The sequence below is a fragment of the Simochromis diagramma genome, unplaced genomic scaffold, assembly GCF_900408965.1.
Source record: "Simochromis diagramma unplaced genomic scaffold, fSimDia1.1 OVJJ01000433.1, whole genome shotgun sequence".
Taxonomy (NCBI): domain Eukaryota; kingdom Metazoa; phylum Chordata; class Actinopteri; order Cichliformes; family Cichlidae; genus Simochromis; species Simochromis diagramma.
In genome coordinates this window covers 2,441,171-2,461,144 of record NW_024387031.1, presented here as the reverse complement: position 1 = coordinate 2,461,144, position 19,974 = coordinate 2,441,171, and the positions used below count along the sequence as shown (strand labels likewise).

General features: G+C 44.2%; 1 protein-coding gene across 5 annotated transcripts; it reads right to left on the bottom strand.

The window, feature by feature from the left end:
• Nucleotides 1–10,350: 10,350 nt before the first annotated feature.
• slc26a2 (solute carrier family 26 member 2) lies at nucleotides 10,351–19,683 on the bottom strand. Of its 5 annotated transcripts, XR_005697435.1 has the most exons (8): nucleotides 18,343–18,556; nucleotides 15,989–16,605; nucleotides 15,619–15,909; nucleotides 14,882–15,330; nucleotides 13,505–14,621; nucleotides 13,387–13,397; nucleotides 12,880–12,884; nucleotides 10,856–10,867 (listed from the first exon to the last, which is right to left on the bottom strand). XR_005697435.1 is itself a non-coding variant. In XM_040043142.1 (5 exons), exons 2-5 carry the CDS (start codon nucleotides 16,589–16,591, stop codon nucleotides 13,814–13,816), a joined length of 2,151 nt encoding a protein of 716 aa, XP_039899076.1. In that variant the 5' UTR covers nucleotides 16,592–16,605; nucleotides 18,705–19,683; the 3' UTR covers nucleotides 13,416–13,813. The 5 variants fall into 5 exon arrangements, 3 of the variants coding, with proteins under 3 accessions (XP_039899076.1, XP_039899077.1, XP_039899075.1); XR_005697434.1 differs by lacking the exon at nucleotides 13,387–13,397 and adding an exon at nucleotides 13,109–13,111 and having other exon boundaries at nucleotides 10,351–13,023; nucleotides 13,478–14,621; XM_040043142.1 differs by lacking the exons at nucleotides 10,856–10,867; nucleotides 12,880–12,884; nucleotides 13,387–13,397; nucleotides 18,343–18,556 and adding an exon at nucleotides 18,705–19,683 and having other exon boundaries at nucleotides 13,416–14,621.
• Between the last annotated feature and the right edge of the window lie 291 nt (nucleotides 19,684–19,974).

Below are 19,974 nucleotides of genomic sequence, written 5' to 3'. Positions count from 1 at the left end.
AGTTAGATTAATTTGCTAGTTTTAAGAATTCTAGTCAAGCAACTTTTGCTTACCCCATTGGCAGATTTTTTTGCTCAAAACAAGAAAATTTTGTCAGATTTAAGAATATTTGGCTTGTTTCAAGTATAGCTGTTTTTGCAGTGTGGACAACCGTGAATAGGAAGGTTAACAACAAACCTCCAAAACAACTGAATGTGAAACTGCAGAACAGATTTGCTCCACTATCAAAGGACCCTGGATCTATATCGGACAACCATCCATCTAAAAGCAGCGAAATAAGGTCTGAAAATCTGTTGAAAAGTGAAAGGCCACAGGGAAAGCTAAAGGCTAGGCCTGAAACTCTGATTGTGGGTGACTCTGCCGTAAAGGATGTACAAAGGATGTGCGGTAAGAACACTAAAGTCCTCTGCTTTCCTAACGATATGGTCAACAACCTGAAGGAGAGAATTCTTCAAATTGCAGATGAATATCCAACTGTGACAAACATTGTTCTGCATACAGGGTCAAACGATGTGTCCAAACAACAGTCGGAGGTTCTGAAACGGGACGTTACTGGATTATTAAATACTGTAAACTCTCTGAATGCAGCTGTATTCATCAGTGGACCTGTACCGCCGGTCAGAGGAGGAGACGAGAGATTCAGCAGGTTGTTTACACTGAATAAATGGCTTATATCAGCATGTGCTGACCACTCAGTGCACTTTATCGACAACTTTAATATTTTTTGGGAACGCAGGCATCTGTTCAAAGCAAATGGATTTAATTTTAACAAGTCAGGGGTGAAACTGTTCACCTCCAACTTGTTTTATTCCATACGTCATCCATCCGTGCTTGGTGCCAAGGCTGAGATAAACGAGGAGTTATCTCATAAAGAGGAACAAACAGTACTCCAAGAACAGACAAAGCCCAGCAGAAACCTTGAGGAGGAGCTCCATTTGCCCCCACCCGGGAAGAGCCTCAGAAAGGAGAGACACCCATGGTATCTGAGGAAGAGCCTCAGAAAGGAGAGACATCTAAGGCAAGAAGAGGGGTCCCTATTTGCCTCCAACTCTCTCAACAACACCAACGACCAGGACAAGGGACCACGACCTTCCCCAGTCTCCCAAACCCCTGACAGGCCATCACCCTCTTCCCCCTCCCTTTCTCCCTCCTCCCCACACCTGAAATTCACTGAGGAGATGATGGAGCGGGTCAATGCTGGGCTAAGATCTACCCCCCGTCCCAATCCCTTTTTGTCCCCCATAAACCCCCCCACCAGAGCGGCCAAAGGTTCGCCATCGAGCCCCACCCTCAACAGAGCAATCGAAGTCACATTGCCCAGCCTCGCCCCCCTTAGTTCCTCTTCATGCCCTGTCTCCGCAGTCTGATGCGTGATGTGTGAAGGGTCCGGGCTGTGAGGATTATGGCAGTGATGACTTTTCCCAGGAGAAGCTGGGACCCCTGTTTACTAGAAGGTTTTAAAATTTCTGTACTTTTAGGTGACAGGAGACATGTGGCCTGGTCAAAACACAGAGAGCTGCACTCTAAAAGATCTTTAAACATAGTAAACATACCTTGTGTGCCACAGACTGCTCCCAAACACGAGGGGACAAGTAATACCTCTAAAACACTTAAGTTGGCTTTATTAAACATTAGATCTCTAGCTGGGAAAACATTTCTAATTAATGATTTAATCACTGAGCACAGCCTTGATTTTATGTTTTTAACTGAAACTTGGTTGGACCACAGTAACAGTGGAGCTGTTCTCATCGAGACGACCCCTCCTAACTACAGTTTTATCAGTGAGGTCAGGGCGAGCAGGAGAGGAGGAGGGGTTGCTGTCTTATTTAATGAATCATTTCAATGTAAGCAGCTATCTCCTGGAAGTTTTCAGTCTTTTGAATATGTGGCTTTACAGCTGAAGGCCCCATCCAAAGTTGTGTTTCTTAATGTTTACAGGCCTCCCAAATACTGCACAGACTTTTTTAATGACCTCAGTGAACTGCTGTCTGTGATCTGTGTTGATTTTGACTGTGTAATTATTGCTGGGGATTTTAACATTCATGTGGACAACCCTCAGGACAAAGGGACTAAAGACCTGAGTAACACTCTGGGCAACTTTGGGCTGACTCAGCATGTAACAGAGGCCACACATAATAGAGGACACACTCTTGACCTACTGATCTCCAAAGGCCTGAGCATTTCAAAGGTTACTGTGTCTGATGTGGGCCTGTCTGATCATTACTGTGTTTTCTTTGAAAGTAAAATCTCAGCCCACACAAATATATCAACAACAGTGATCACAAAACGGTGTATAACTGAACACAGTAGTGCAATTTTTAACCAGGTCTTCCCATTAACACCTGACCTGCCCAGAGGATCAGTCAATGAGCTCGTCAATAGCTTCAATGCTAATATGTTAAATGTAATGGACACTATTGCTCCCATTAAGGTGAAGGTTATCTCTGGAAGGAAAAAGTCTCCATGGAGAAACTCCACACTGGTGAAAAATGAAAAAAGAGAGTGTAGGAAAGCTGAGCGCAGATGGAGAAAAACAAACCTCCAGGTTCATTATGACATTTATAAAGAGAAACTTCACAATTATAATTTACAACTGAGGAGTGCAAGGAGGTCCTACTTCTCTGACATCATCACTAAAAACAGCCATAATGCTCGGGTCTTATTTTCTACAGTTGACAGGCTAACAAACCCTCCTGTGTCAGTGGCAGCTGAACTTCATTCGACCATGGCCTGCAATGACTTTGCCAAATTCTTCACTGAAAAAATCCAAAAAATTAGACAAGCAATTGGTACATCAACAGCAGATCCAGGATATGTACTGTGTCCACCAAAAAACTGTTTAAACACCATGAAACATTTTCAACCTATTAACAGCAAAGACCTGGAGGACATCTTAGGTCAACTGAATTCCTCCTCCTGCTGTTTAGATGTCCTGCCAACAAGTTTTTTCAAAAGGTCTCAAAGACTTTAGAGTCAGACCTGTTACAGATCGTCAACTTTTCTTTATTATCAGGTGTGTTTCCAGAATCACTAAAAACTGCTGTAATCAAACCTATACTGAAAAAGGACAATCTTGACAAGACACAAATGAACAACTACAGGCCGATCTCAAATCTCCCGTTTTTAAGTAAGATCATTGAAAAAGCAGTTTCTCAACAGCTCAATTACTTCTTAAAACAGAATAATTGCTACGGTGCCTTCCAGTCAGGTTTTAGACAGAACCACAGCACTGAAACCGCTCTGACCAAAGTGTTTAATGACATATGTCTGAATACAGACAGTGGAAAAAGTGTCAGTCCTAGTTTTACTGGATCTCAGTGCAGCATTTGATACAGTTGACCACAACATATTACTCAAACGACTGGAGAACTGGACAGGTCTTTCAGGAACTGTACTAAACTGGTTCAAAACATACTTAGAAAACAGGAAATACTTTGTATCAATAGGTAACTTCACATCTGAGCAGACAAGTATCACATGTGGAGTTCCCCAAGGTTCCATCTTGGGACCCCTTCTGTTTAACATCTACATGCTCCCACTGGCACAGATTATAAACAACAACAAAATAAACTATCACAGCTATGCAGATGACACACAAATATATATCACAATGTCACCAGGAGACCGAGGCCCTGTACAGGCTCTTGGTAAATGCATTGAGGAAATCAATGACTGGTTGTGCCACAATTTTCTCCAGCTAAACAAAAACAAAACTGAGGTAATAGTCTTTGGCGCCAAAGAAAAACGATTACAGGTCACCAGAGAACTTCAATCTATACACCTAAAAACCACAAACCAGGCGAGAAATTTGGGTGTAGTGATGGATGCAGACCTAAACTTAGAAAAACACATTAAGACAATAACAAAGTCAGCTTACTATCACCTCAAGAATATATCAAGGATAAAAGATCTGATGTCTCAACAGGACCTGGAAAAACTAGTCCATGCATTCATCTTTAGTAGGCTTGATTACTGTAACAGCATCTTTACAGGTCTACCTAAAAAATCAGTCAGACAACTACAGCTCATTCAGAACTCTGCTGCTCGAGTCCTCACTAAGACCAAAAAAGTGGACCACATCAGTCCAGCTCTGAGGTCCTTACACTGGCTGCCTGTCCGTCAGAGGATAGACTTTAAAGTTCTGATGCTGGCCTATAAAGCTCTGAATGGTTTAGGACCAAAATACATCAATGACCTCCTAACCCAGTATGAACCATCCAGATCCCTCAGGTCATCTGGATCCGGTCTTTTATCAGTTCCCAGAGTCAGAACCAGACACGGAGAAGCTGCATTCAGCTTTTATGCTCCTTATATCTGGAACAAACTCCCAGAAAGCCTCAGATCAGCTGAAACACTCAGTTTATTTAAATCCAGGTTGAAGACTTACCTGTTCTCAGCTGCATTTGAATAAAGCACCAAATCCACACTTTAAGCTTAAATTTCAAAACTTACATTTAACTACTGATTTTATCTACTGTTCTGATTTTATCTGTTTTGATTTTATATACTGTTGTTTGTTTGTTTGTTTGTTTGTTAATTAGTTAGTTAGTTTATTTGCTTGTTTTAATCAATTTTAAATCATGCTTTTTATTTGTTCTTGTTTCTAATGTCTCTGTAAAGCACTTTGAATCACCTTGTTGTTGAATTGTGCTATACAAATAAACTTGCCTTGCCTTGCCTTGCCTAATTTAACGAGTCATAAGTCGCGGTAAACCCATCGGCAGATAAACAGGAGCAGCCGGGCTAAGTAAAAAGTGTAGGGTGGCGTCTATGGGCTCAAATTGTGGTCATAAAGATTTTTTACTTGTAAATCAGGATTTGTATGTGTAAAAAGAATTTGTGTGTGTGTAAAAAAGATTTTTGTGTGGACATAGCCAAAAAATATGTGTGAAACTCAAATTTCAACTTACAAGTATGAATTTTGGACCCCATTTTTCTTCCTTTCAGCTGATTGGTCAATGTCATGTCAATAATATAAATATTTTTTACACACACACAAATTTGTATGTGTAAAACACATACAAATCCTGATTTACAAGTAAAAAATATTTATGACCACAATTTGAGCCCATAGGTGTTGTTAAATTATAATATTATTTTATGCCATGTTATACCCCTAGTTAAAGATTGTGAATTATTATGTAATGTGCAGAGCAAGGTTATTATTATTAAAGACAACAAATGAAATAACGAAAACTAGAAGTGGAAAAACATTTGCGTTAACGGAAATAAAATTAAAACAAAAAAGGAAAACTGACTAAAACTGTAATGAATGTTCACAAAACTAACTAAAATTAACTGGATTTATGGCAAAATGTGATTAGTTTCATTGATGTGGGCGTGCCCTGCAATAGTAAAGTCAAGGCAGTACGTTAGTCGAGTCGTCTGTGTCGCTGCTCCATCCACGCGCAGGACCATGTCAGGAAGAGTCGGGGGAAAGCGCCAGAGTCCAATTTAGGATTATTTTGAATAGGACGGTTCTTTAGATATAGCAAGTGGCTTGTAGTGGAGAGAGACACAATGTCCTCCTGAGACCCAGGGAGGAAGGAAAAAAAAAGGAAAAGTATTTTCGTTTTTTTCTTTTTCTTTTTTCTTTTTCTTTAAGATAAATCAAGTGTTGGGACGGTAAAAAACACATTACGAAAACAAAATTGTTTTTAACTATCCATCCATCCATTCGCTACCGCTTATCCTTTTCAGGGTCGCGGGGGGTGCTGGAGCCAATCCCAGCTGTCATAGGGCGAGAGGCGGGGTACACCCTGGACAGGTCGCCAGTCTGTCGCAGGGATAACACACAAGGACAGACAACCATTCATGCTCACATTCACTCCTAGTGGCAATTTGGATTATCCAATTAACCTATCCCCACAAGCTGCATGTCTTTGGATGGTGGGAGGAAGCCGGAGTACCCGGAGGGAACCCACGCAGACACGGGGAGAACATGCAAACTCCACACAGAAAGACCCCGGCCTGATGGTGGAATTGAACTCAGGACCTTCTTGCTGTGCGGCAATAGTGCTAACCACCGTGCCACCGTGCTGCCGTTTTTGATTTTTGGAGAGAACTCTTCACTACTGGTATTATTCAGGTCTTGTTCACATGTTTGTCCCACGTTTCTCAGCCAAGAGGAGCTTGAACTCCAGATACGGTGATTATTTTCACACATTGAGATCACTGATAACTTTTAGCAACGACGTGATCTTGTAGAAATAATCAGGTGTCATGGATTCATCTATAAATGACTCTTATTTTTTACTTTACTGGAAAACATTTCTGCATTTTACCCATATTTTATTTTTAACTTAAAATCAAAAATTCCAGATTCTCCTACATATCGGTTTTGGACCAGATAGGACGACAGATTTCAGGTGGCCCTGTGTTTTTCTCTATTACATCTGCCACTGCATCTCGATAATCTTTGTGTGGCTCCTCCTGGGTTCTCACCCTCTCCTACCTGGCTCACATGACTCTCATCTTCTGTAAAATCTATGTTTGAATCTCGCTCAATTATTCTGTTGAGAATTCTCTCCGCCTTTGTTAAAGAGTTGTCTACTAGGAAAAAGTGAAATAAATATAAGTACAAAGTCCCGACGTGCACTAGAGTACACATTAATAAATTAGTCATTTCCTCTGTGAAACTAAATAAGCCTAATTCTTAAAGACCCCTCAAATTATTTACTAGATGTTTATTTTTGAAAATTAATCAAAATCTGAGTTTAACAAAACATTTTAAATGTAAATATCAAGCTTACCTTTCTTTCTTCCATAAAATGTGCTTGTGGGCATGCCAGCCATTTTGAAAAGGAGGGAAAAAAACAATTGGCAAGGCCACACCCCCACACATGTGATATAATTTTAAAGGTACTGTTGTCCTCTTTAAGAAACATCAGGACTTAGATGAGTGGTAAGTAGAGTATGAGAGCTACGAGCAAAAACTAAATGTGTACTGCAGTGCGCAAAAAATGAATTAAAGGGTCATCAGGGGGTTATGAGGGACATTTATAAAACTAAAAATCCCACAAACCTTGAAGTGCACTTGAAAAGCTCACACAAGATGGTTAACCTAGCTTACCTAGAAGAGCTCATCAGGGGGAGCACACTCCCCCTCCTTGAAGAGCTCCCCCACTCAACCCGGATCCCCAGAAAACAGCTAACCTCAGATAAGGCAGCGTGATGCATCCCGAGACAACAGGACTGGGACATCTAAATAAATGTGTGAGTCAATCGCCTTCAAAAGGTCTATCAATTCACTTGAACCAAAATTAGGAACGCCCGGTGCTGCAAGAGTTAATAGTCTCAATACCCAAGGATAAGCAGAAGAGCATGACTGATATGATGGAACTGAGATTTGGTGACACTTAATTTTTGCAAAACAAAACTAAAACTATAACTGGCACTAATCAAAACTAAGCTGAAAACTAACGATTTTCAGGAAATAAAAGCTAGACTAAACTAGCGAATGATTGGTAAAAACTGATTACAACTGGTAAAAAATTGAAAATCTGGAGTCGAAACTAAATAAAAAATAAAAACTAATGAAAATGGCAAAACGATTAAAACCCTGGTGCAGAGATTCGCAAATCTGACCAGGAAACGTTATAAAATGGATTGTCGGAACAGTCAGCGTTAAAGTCACCTTTGACAGTCCAGACTAAGATGGCGTTGAACATCTTCAGGGCGGAAAAGGGTTGGTGTGACCAAGGTGTGGTTTGGCTTGTTGTATGTATATGTTGAGATCATGTGGCTCTGGATAGACCAGTTACCAGGCCATGGAAGGAGGACAGACTCATTAAATGAGGAGAAGGAATTTTCTGGGATTGGAGATCCTCTGGGTGAGTGGTTGACTAAAAGCATGCATAAAATAAAAGTTATCTGTTGTTATTGATTGGTAATAGATTGATAATTGGCCACATTTACAGCTGTATTGACTTGTTGTGGACGTAGTCGACTTCAGGTTTAAGCACTCTAATTAACAGGTTGAAAATAGTGACATTAAAGGAGAGTATGCAGCGCCACCCTGTCAGACGCCAGTGATGGTGGGGCTCACTGATGAATCAGGTGAGCTGGATTCATGGCTGATTCAAAACTAAGTTTCCCCTGCGGTGGTCAGTAAGGGGAAAACAGGGGGAAATAAAATTTAAAAGAGGCATTTATAAACATTTATGTGTCAAGTTAAACGGGATAAAAGGGGGTGTTTTACTGTTATTTTAGTATCAGCATTATTATTGCATCAGAATCATATAACAAGCATTGTATTAAACATCTATTGAAGTTTTTGACATTGTACTAACATTTGTGTTCCAGTGATTGTTATAACCGCAGGTTAATCTTCTATTCTTAATCGTATATTCACAGGTGTCAGGATAATCATATGATCTTCTATTGCAGGTGTAACCATGATCATTTTCAGACATATTGCAGTTTGTTGCTCATTATAGAGTTGTGCTCAAGTTAATAAGGGTTAAAAGCTATAGTCAACGCGATGTTTGGCTGATCTATGGTGTGGAGTGACTTCGAGCATAGAAGGCCGCACGCGCTTACATAACACTGATATCATGTTATTCTTTGTGATCTTTTATTCAATTATATCTTTAAGTCAAGTTTTAAATAGTGGTAGTTGATTAAATGACATTCATTTAAGATTATATACTTGAGTCAGAGCATTACACACAGATCAACTTAACAACCTGGGAGACCTTGTAGCTGCAATGTTGTGTCTCCATATGGGACAGTAGGCGGAAGCAAACACATGATTTTTTGGGGGGGGGCAACTGTTAGGATTAAAAATGGCTAATTTGTTTTTGATGTCTTTTCTTAATATGAGTGGTTTTAGTAATTTTCAGACACACCTTGCAAATGTGCTTATAATGAGTTGGCACTCGGCTTTTTGAAGGTCATAAGCTTCGTTCGGCGTGATGGTCCGGACTGATAAAGTGTAGGAAAATGCCTTGAGTGCAGAGGGCTAAATGCAAACACGCTTATACACACATAGGATATGATTAGAATAAGTCCCTGGGACATTCTGAATATTCTAAACCAATTCTGAATCACTAGAAGGTCAGTAGATAACAACATTAGATTATTAGGGTTAGGAAGAGAGGTGTTTTGGTTTTCTGTCTCTTACAGAGAAAAGGAACAGACACCAGACAAGGTCACAGATAGGCGAGGATCCTTCGCAGCAGAGACAGACACAGTGACTGCCGAGACGCCAGCTGGGTCCAAGGGTCATGGCGTTTGGGCTCCAGCTAGCCACTCCAAAAGGATGGATCCCATAAACACAGCAATAACCATGAAGGGGTTGGCGGAAATCCAGGAACACCAGACCAACGAGGTTCGAGAGGCTCTTGGGCAAAAGGGGGACGCGTTCCTGATCTTTTTCTGGAGGACACACAGGACCCGAGGATGCACAGATCGTTGTTTGAAATCGGGGCAGAATAATCCCCTGATCTGTGCCACGACTGAAGGGTTGTCTAACCCCTGAGGTTGAAGAAAGAAGAGCAGAGGATCACCCAACTGGACGACACTGGTAGCTGCAGCAATAAAATAAAGGCTAAAAGCTCCTTGGACAGAGGTTCTAGTCTGAGTACGTCTGAAGGGTATAAGGTAGCACCAAATAAAGCTGTGGGAGAACTGGGGAGTGTCATCTGTACCTGCTATTGTTGGAATAATAGTTTTTCTTACATCTGAACTGCGCAAACACAGAGGTCATCTCACATATGGTTCGCCCATCAGGGGGACAAAGGACCTCAGGAGTGAGAAGAGATGAACCCGGCCACACTGGATTATAGGGTGTTGGTGAGCTCATTACCGGTATTCTAACGAGCTCATCAGGGGGAGTGTTAAATTATAATATTATTTTATGCCATGTTATACCCCTAGTTAAAGATTGTGAATTATTATGTAGTTTTAGTTTGCATTATTCTCCTGAATTAGAAGAAGCTGATAACTATTGCATTAGTTAAACTGATTTGCATTACATTAGACTGCTGATTTATTGTGGATGAATGATATTGTTTTATGATGTTATAAGAAATACTGTTTGCAGAAAATCATCGCCTTATTTGTCTGATTAGAAGAGAACGGAACATACTGGAGTTTTCTGCCCCATCTCAGCAGGAGCAGAAAAACGGGGAGCCAAGGTCGTAGCTTAGGCGCTGTGTGAGAGAAAAGCATGTGAATGTTTAGGCTTTTATGATAAGGTGGGGGCACCAGAGGCTATAAGAGTTTGATGCTCCACCATTTTGAGATCTGAGGCTGTCTGCATACAGTGTCCATCTCCCACACGTGTGACTATTAAAATCATCGTTTGACTTAACCCGGCCGGACCAGTGTTGTTATTGTGGTTTTTTCTCTTGTCTCCATCCCCAATATTTGAATCCGTAACAGTGTGTTTGCGGTCACGTCCAGTGGGTGTGTGGGCGGGAGCGTCACACAGATACTTCACTTCAAGTCTCTACCGGCCAGACTCCAGCTCCAAAAGCGCAACATGGCAGCTCCCACAAGCGGGGTATTTTGCCTTCATTTTTGTGCAATGGGAGGAAGTGCTGTGGCATCGTCCATCTTTTCTACAATTATTGTTCGGTACCATGAAACTCCCCACAGACCAAACGAGTCTCTCTTTAGTTTCCCTCCACTTTTAAACTGCTTTTTATACTGCATGTCTTCTGTTTTCTTATCTGGACTCATCGAGTGCATCAACTTTGGTTTAATGAAGGAAATCTTCACACAGAAAGCAGCTCAGTTTAAATCACTTTTTTCGCTAGGTCACCCTTTGTTTTTAGTCTTTGGCTTGGAACCATATTTGGCGATGATTCATTTTCTGCTTTGCGTTTTTGTAGAAGCCCCGTCAAAAAGCCTGTCCATTATGCTAGCAGTGTCCAAGCATTTTTTTTTTTTGCTATTCATACCGCGTCCCCCACTTTGGAAACCACTGTTAGAGAATATGAGCTATGTAAATGCAGTAATGAAGAAAAACAAGAGAGGAATCAGACAGGATTTTATTTTCCAGTAAAACACCGCTTCATTCTGATACCAGGATACACAATAAACGTAAATAAGCTGATTGGAATAAATGGGAGCTTACGTCATGTTTTTCTGTTTAACATTTAGATACAGAAGCGAGGACTTTGTTCTCTAAAAGCACCGCGTGTGTGTTTAGCTGCTCGGGCGAGCGTTCAGGGAGAATGACGTGAAACTCTCACGTCACCGAGCATATTCACCTCCATCAACGGCTGTGTGATCAACTTTTACAACTCTGCAGCAAAACTAATCCATAATTCTTTTTGATTTTCTCTGTAAAAACAGCTATAAAATATATACCACTACTGCTTTAAATTAGCAAGGACAGAGGCTGGAAACGCCACGTCCTGTCACATACACCCAGTATAAAAACAACTCTTCAAAGATTTTCCCAGTTTAAAATCTTCCATCACTGCCTATTATCACGCTCCATTTCAGCAACACTTTTGCATTGAGAACAAACTTCTGTTCTTACCCTGATCAGCTAGTTAAAAAGGTTCAAGCATTAAAACTTAACATTGGTGCTGTGAACATACATTAAACAAAGCAGGGTTCAAAGGTCAAGAGCAAAAAAACATTTTTGGTCTCAGCTGAGATAAGCCGCTCAATTATCTGATTATCATGATTGAGATGGAAGCAGGATGGAGCGTGGGGGTCGTGGGGGCGTCCAGGATGGACCGTTTGGATATTTAAGATAATAAAAAAGCTTTGAAAAGTGCAAAGAGTAAAACTGCTGCAAGGATTGTGCTGCTTTACAGTAAAACTCATGTACAAAATTTTAGTGCATAAGCTTTAGGCACATACTCAGAAACACGTATACATACAAAATTTTCTCATAATAAAAAACTGTAGAATACATCTGCTTAAGAACTAACTTCAGCCTTTCTAATAATTAAGTGCTCTATGAATAATAATGCTACCAAGTTTATTGAGGCAGGTTTCATTAAAGCTACAGAAAGCACATCAAAACCTCTCTCTGCTGTGTGTGTGTGTGTGTGTGTGTGTTGTCGCCTCCTTTTTGGTTGCAGTAGTATCCTCCTCGTTCCAGCGTGTCCAGCACGGAGGTCTTACACTGAGCCAATTCCACCGCCACCCTCAGCTCTCCGTAATCCTTGCGGACCTCCTTTAGAGCATTCACTCCGGCAGTGTCAAGGAACAAGATGGCGCTGCAGTCGATCACTACTCTGCATAAGTAACGGGAGGCTATGTTCATCATGTGTGTGTGTGTGTGTGTGTAGGGGGGGGGGTCACAGAGGTCAGGTTAACTAAGGCACAACCCATGATCTCTGACCCCCCACGAATCAACATCACAGCAACCTCGAAATCTCACACTGCACTTTTGTTTTTCTTCAACTTGAACTTTGCCTTATTCATTACCCGACTCACAGAAAGAAGGCACAGGCCAAGGTCATGTGACTGCAGCTAACAGTTAAACAGGAAGAGTCTCTCATCCTCACCGGAGGAATATTTGTCTGTCAGAGGATCTGGAAGCACATGCATACACCTGTGATCAGTGCTAACAGACAAATGCTTCCTCGGGTCATTGCACGTTCATGTTCAGGCACAGGGTGGCTGCTTCTTATTAAGCACGTATGAAGAATCTATGTTTTTATCCAGCAGGGTTCTGATCTAAAAATCTAAAGCATTTAGATACCTCCGAAGTCTCTCCTCAGAGCAGCAGAACTGCTGCTTTTTTCTACACGCGTTTTAAACTTCCTTCCCTGAGGCGTCAGTCATGATTGGACTGATGGACCCAAACACAAAACAGCAGACGATTACGATTGTTTTTGATTGTGGCAAAAAATCCAGTTTAGACCTTATAAAAAAAAACAAAAAACAAACAAAAAAAAACAAACAAACAAACACTAAATCATTTACACCTGTTTTAAATACTAACCCCAGTCGTCATCCTGAACATGTGCACGTGCATCGTTCCGACTCAGTATCTAAAAAATTAAGTCAGAATACGGCTCTGGTTTCTATAAACAACACTAGGGCATGATCCTTTATGAAGGGGGGCGATCGTGGCTCAAGAGTTGGGAGATCACCTTGTAATCGGAAGGTTGCCGGTTCGAGCCCCGGCTTGGACAGTCTTCGGTCGTTGTGTCCTTGGGCAAGACACTTCACCCGTTGCCTACTGGTGGTGGTCAGAGGGCCCGGTGGCGCCAGTGTCTGGCAGCCTCGCCTCTGTCAGTGCGCCCCAGGGTGGCTGTGGCTACAATGTAGCTTGCCATCACCAGTGTGTGTGTGTGTGTGTGTGTGTGTGTGTGTGTGTGTGTGTGTGTGAATGGGTGGATGACTGGATATGTAAAGCGCTTTGGGGTCCTTAGGGACTAGTAAAGCGCTATATAAATACAGGCCATTTACCATATTTCACACTTGTGCAGGACTTTTACACACTGTGTAGTACTTGTACTGTGCAGTTGGGAACACTTCCAACTGCACAGTTGAATTGAACTTCACACTGTGCAGTACTTGTACTCACTGTGCAGTATAAAACACATATTTTACACTGTGCAGCACTTGTACTATGCAGATGTAAACTTGCTGAGTCTGCCTTAGACACAGACTCAAGCTGTCAGGTAGGGTCTGGGTATTCTTTCCTCGTGGGTGGCTGGTTCTTCTTATACAGTCCACAGGTGAGTTATCGGTACATGGACGTTCACACTGTGGTGACTAATCACCTGTCTGGATGCAGAAACCTGAGATGAAGGTAGGACTTCAGAAAACTGTTACAAAGGCACATCTGTGCAGCCACACGCTACAGACATGTAAACATAGACGTGTTGTCTCTTTAGGACTTATCATAGTCTCCGTTAGGAGTGCTGTGGCTTTCGACGTGGCGGACGGCGTCTTCGATAGTGAAGAAGATCGTGTGGTTCTCTCCTGCGTCGCCTCCTTTTTGGTTGCAGTAGTATCCTCCTCGTTCCAGCGTGTCCAGCACAGAGGTCTTACACTGAGCCAACTCCACCGCCACCCCCAGCTCTCCGTAATCCTTGCGGACCTCCTTTAGAGCATTCACTCCGGCAGTGTCCAGGAACAAGACGGCGCTGCAGTCAATCACTATCCTGCGTAAGTAACGGGAGGCTGTGTCCATCATCAGGGTGACGGCTGCAGGAGCTTCGGCCTCTTTCTCGTCCGTTTTGCTAGTTGGGACTCCGGCGGCCTCTTCCTGCGGTTTGCTGTTCTGGAACTTGACACGGCGGCTCTTCTCCTTCACAGGGTCAAGTCCTACACACCTGTACAGAGACTTTTTAAACAGGCTCTGGTTGGCATAGTAGATTGGCGCTTCGTATCTAAAGATGGCCACGTCGGGGTGCGTTTGGAGGCCTTTGTAAGACGCCAGATCTTCGTAATGCTCCCTGGTCATAGCCCGGCCGAGCTTCAGGACCTGGACCCGCTGAGTTCGGCCCAGGACGCAGAAAGCCGACACCAAAACCCCCACAAGAAGCCCCAGCTCCGTGTTGACCAGCGCTGAGGTTGCCATGGTAATCAGCCAGATGAAGGCGTCGATGCGGTTGGCACGCCACATGCAGGGAATGTCGGTGAACTTTCGAAGAGCACCGCGGAGGTTCACCACGATGATGGCAGCAAGAACACACCTGAGCAGAAACAGGAGAGGAGAGAGGTGAGGATCACCGCAGCCTATCAGAAGCTTACACACAGCTGTGGCCTCTACCTGCATCAACGTCCTCAGCGTGGAAGAGCTGAAGGAGTGATGGGGCAAAGACGGCACAAGCCATAAAAGCTGCTCCGATTAAAACTTAAGATCGAGACTCGAACGACCTCATCAGGAGGTCAGTCTGCAAGAAGACTAGTTAGCAATCATTTAGAGGTTAGACTGACGTCCTGCTTTTCTTACTTCTGGAGGGAATAGAAGAGCGGCGCGATCACCAGAAGCACCAGCAGCAGGAGGAGAGCACTGATCAGCCCCGACAGCTGCGTCTGGCACCCGGTCGACTCCTTGACGAGGGTTTTGGTCAGCGCGGCGCTGGTGGTGAAGCAGTGGAAGAACGATGGCAGGATATTGCAGAACCCGATGGCATACATCTCCTGGTTGGCATCCACCGTGTAGCCGTGCTTCTTGGCGAACATCTCCGACAGTGAGATGGTGATGGCGAATCCCACGATGGCGATGGAGAAGGCGTCGACGGCCACGTTGGGGATCAGAGACCACATGGGCATTTGAGGAGGGAGGAAGCCTGTGGGGATGGCCCCAGCCACACCCGACCCATATTCGGTGTTGAAATGGCCAAAGTGAGATGCGAGGGTGGCAATTATCACCACAAAGAGCTCGAATGGGATCGGAGCCTAGAGAAGGACAGGTGAGGGTGAGGACAGAGTAAACCACACAGGTAGAAACAGGGTGCTTTTTGTTTTCATAGAATGAATATTTGTATAATAAGGAAAATTATACAAATAATAATAAATAAATAATAAATTTACAAAGAGAAATGTGTTCGGTAAGGAAACAAACCAACAGATGAGTTTATTTCACAAAATGACCAGGTGAGCCACCAACAGCATCCTTAGGGCCGATGATGCCAAAAGGAGGTTTAATTTTAGTTTTACTGGAGTGTTACATCGCCACACTTTTACCTTCAGCTTGGACTTGAAGCGGTCATTGAGCTCCTTCGTAGGTATGAGTACTGCCAAACACACCAGACTGGTGATGAGGTCACACACGTTGGTGTTCCCGAGGTTGCTCAGCAGGCCGTACCACGTCTTAAACAGAGTGAACCAGCCCTGAGGACGGGGGATCTTCAGGCCCAGCAGGTACTTGATCTGAGACGTCAGGATAGTCAAGGAGGCTCCTGTAGCAAAGCCGCTGAGGAGGGAGTCCGACAGGTAGACAGACACAAAGCCCACCTGCAGAAGGCCCATTAGCACCTGAAAGAGATGAGCAGAAGTAAGGTAGTGTGGTTCTATGCTCAGTCATTAAAGCCCACATGTGCCCCTGCACACTTACCTGGTAAATCCCAGCAGTAAAGGTAACTGTGGCCCCCACGGCAATCGCGTAGCAGCTCCGGTCACATCCCACCACGCCACTGTCATTCCCAGCCAACGGGACACTGCTGTCATTCCCACTCAGGCTGCTCTCCGGGAGGTATCCCGCCAGGGCCAACTCCCTGTCCACCACCTGGCCAATGAGCAGACAGAGCACTCCAAAAATCCCCACCGAGATGTGCCTGGAAGTGCCCAGGAGGGCGTAGATGATGGAAGCGAAGAAAGACGTGTACAGGCCGTATATGGGATCCTGGTTGGCCAATAAGGAGTAGGCTATGGACTGGGGAACCAATAGGATTCCAACAATCACTCCTGACATAACATCCCCCAGGATCCAATCCCTGAGCTTGTAGCGCGGCAGCCACTGGAGAACCGGGAAGAAGTTAAGGATTCTGGATTTGGCCTTCTCTGGCGTGCAGGAGCAGTGCTTCCTGAGCCGCTGAGACAAAACCGTTCTCCAGGTTCTTCCCGTTTCCTTCTCAATTCTTTCCAGGATAAGAGGCCGTTGCTGGTCCTCCTCACCACCATCTTCTACTGCCGCACAGCTGTCCTCCCCGTGAAGCATGGCTGAGCCTTTATCTGTGTTCAGGTTGAGAAAAAAGTCATTATTCTTCTCAGCTTCACCTCAAACCATTTTCTGATTTATTGAAACCTTGGGCTAATCTAGGACAGTTTGGCGAATGAGCTACCAAAAGAAAGCGTCAGGGATGAGACAAGCAGTCATTCCTGAGACAGGAAGGACTGCTTCACCGGTCCAGCCCACCGTGTAAGCACACTTCAACATCCCTGAGATACGACCGGTACCTTTACCTGAGATTATGTCTCATTCTAATAATGTGTGTGTGCTGAATGTGGTCACAGTTCAAGCTGTGAGGTCAGAGGTTACCGAGATCAGCTCAGTGTGTGCGCGTTTATGACTTTCTGCTGATTTCCTGCCTCTGATGTTGCATCACAGCACAGATAAAACACTTCTGCATTTTCAGTCTTTGTGAGTCGCAGCCCTTCTTCAAACTGAACACCACGCCCCAATACATCTGCCTCTGGTCAACGGGTCAACAGCTCCAAGTAAAAGCTGCAGAGTTTAGGGTCACCACCCAAACGCCACCCGAACCCAGAGAGTGGAGTGATGACAAAAGTCTGAGAAAACGGCAACAGCGATGGCGGCTGTTCCATCCGACATTCCTCCTGCATGTTAGAGACACTGCTGCTCTGAATTTAGCGTTATCTCTCGTTTATTTTTATAATCATTATCTCCCTTTTACTTGTAATCATTATCTCTCTTTTATTTCTCACCGTTAGCTCTTTTTTATCATTTTTTTTTTGTCTTTATCTGTCTTTTATTTTGAATTGTTATCTCTCCATTTAATTTTTTTAGTCGTTATCTCTCTTTTTTAAGTCGTTATCTCCCTTTTATTTTTAATGGTTAACTCTTTTTTTTTTTATCGTTATCTGTCTCTTATTTTTAATGTTATCGGTATCTTGTGACATTATTGAACCACGATGATTAACCATCGCCCTCTGACTGGTGATGATGGAGGTAACTTACCCCGCTTCCCACCACACACATTCGTGTTTTCGTATCTTTGCGGGGACATCTAGTTGACATAATGCTTTCCCCAGCCGCTTACTCTAACCCTGAGTCTGAACCTAACTATAACCGTAACAACAACTGTAGCAATGACACTAAAACCACATGTTGAGTGTCAAAAATACCTTCAAACTCGTGAAGACGGACACTTTGTCCCCAAGATGTTGGTCCCCACAAAGATTTGTAAACGTAGTACACGCCTTCTCACACTCTCTCTCTCTCACTCACCCACACAAACACCACCATCATCATGATGAAGGCTTTTTGAGCACCTCCACCCTCCGTGAGCAGCAGCGGAATCTGACGGTGTGACGTGCTAATCGGGTTACAGGTGGTGCACGCTGCCGGTGTGCACGCGCAGGCACGTAGGGTCCCGGTGTTCCCTGCGCTGACTGATCCAGGTGCACGCGTGCCTCAGCCTCACCTGGACAGCCGGTGTGAGCGTGGCACGAGCGGACTACTGCGGTGACGTCACGAAGTACGGCGGCGCGCTGTGTTGTGTGATGAGCACAACGTTACTGAGCGTCACGGTGAAACAAGGACGCCGTTTTCAAAGGCTTGTCACTTCCCGTGGGGGCTCAGGGGAGCCGGTGTGAACCCCGGCGTGAATGGCTCCTTTGTAAACAGTGTAAACGTGGACAGGAACAAACCTGAGCGCGAGCTGCCGCACGCACGCGAACCCGCGGCACACCGGGAGCAAGGCGGCGTTCACTCGCGCGGGGACTCACCTGAGCTGGATCCCGGTGCCGGTACCGAGTCCATATGAGCCGTCCCTGCCGCTCACCGTCCGCTCCGATCCCGCAGCGCATCTGTTTTCCGCCCCGCCGCAACTCCGTGCGTGATGGCGTGGAACGGAGCGTGTTACGTCACACGAGCTGCGTACATGCGCAAAGTTACTGATGAGCCTGACTGTCCCGAGACCCGATCAGGAGGGGGCAGCAGATCTAATAGCTTCACCTTTTCTTTAAGAAAAGGTCAAAACTCACACCTGTGTTTGCCAGGATACTGGTGAAGCACGGCCAGGTGAACTGTCAGCGACCAAAGGCTGAAATGGAGCTCCAGCAGGATGATGAACCCTGGAAACATTTACCGTGTGTGGACGTTCTTCACTCCCACAGAAACATGTAGAAATGATGTTTGTGCCTCTTCACCTGCACTCATCTACAGGTTCCTACTGTTCTGACCATTGACTGTTCTGACACATCACTAGACTCCGCCCCTTTTCCCTGTTTTCTAGTGGAAGTTTTTTTTAGTTTTTGTTTTTTTGTTACGCAATAATGACAAATGAATTTCCTTTGATATTAAAGTATTCTGATCCACCTCGTTTGTCTCATTGGTCTGTGAACTGAAGCTCCTAAAAATTTGTTCCTCTTTCTTACAGTCGTGTCCTCCTGGATTCAAACACGGCAGAATCTCAGGTTCAACCCACTAGAAGTGGGGATGGGCAGTACAGCTCCTGTTACAGGTTCTTACAGCTATTTGATCTGGCATGAGTTCAAGAAGTTTGCATTGTTATTTACAGTCTGTGGGTGTGAGGCATGCGCTAATCGCCTGGAGTCCAAGGATAAGTGAAAAATATCACCCTACAGTCGTCAGGCCAGAAGAGCTGGATGCTTTTATTACAAACACACGGATGTCTGCCAGTCATCATGACTGTACTCACAGCAAACCTGGTTCAGCTCTTTCTTTTCATTTTGTCCTCAGTTGTGTAAGGCTGACGGGGGTTGTGTCGTGACCACACTGGGTGGGCATCGCAAAGTTAAAGCAGACTCAGAGTTCAAACTCGCTGTCTGTGAAAGCTGCAAAATTTGGGGAGACAAATGATGTCCCCCAAAATTCTCACCTCAGAGTCATAGGTCAGAGAGGAAACATGATACCCAACACAAAGCATTCAGAGAGCTCACACCTCCGCCGTCAGCTCGCTGACGTGTTCTCAGACAGAACGAGTGGCACACATGCATACACGCCCTGCAGTACACGCAGGTGATTCAGGGACCTGTTTCTCCATTCCAGCACACCGCGTGTGAATTTGAACATTTGATAAGAAATCAGAGAAATGGAAAGATAGACACGAGTGCGTTTCAGAGGAATGTGGTTACACTGAAAGAGACGATTGAGAGTTTTTTTTCCACTAAAATACTTGAGAACATTCAGTCCTTCAAGGCTCAAACTGAAAACTGAACCTCACAAAGTTATTCTGAAATGATGTGCGTTGGTCAGTCGATGCTGAGTGGTAGTTTAAATGTGCGTGTGGCTGACTCATGAAGTGTGTTATGAGGCCTTTGGTTGGATGCATGAACCAAAAACCGTCCAGTAAACGGAAAACTGGAGAAATATTAATTTTCCTGGTCCTGAAGAAG

What these genes read in the sequence shown, in the direction of transcription:
- slc26a2 (XM_040043141.1), bottom strand. Translation starts at nt 18,376, where the DNA reads ATGGACTCGGTACCGGCACCGGGATCCAGCTCAG. An exon ending in GCTTCAAGTCCAAGCTGAAG is followed by an intron (nt 15,331 to 15,618) that starts GTAAAAGTGTGG and finishes GTCCTTCTCTAG; the next exon opens with GCTCCGATCCCATTCGAGCT. An exon ending in CTCTTCTATTCCCTCCAGAA is followed by an intron (nt 14,622 to 14,881) that starts GTAAGAAAAGCA and finishes GTTTCTGCTCAG; the next exon opens with GTGTGTTCTTGCTGCCATCA.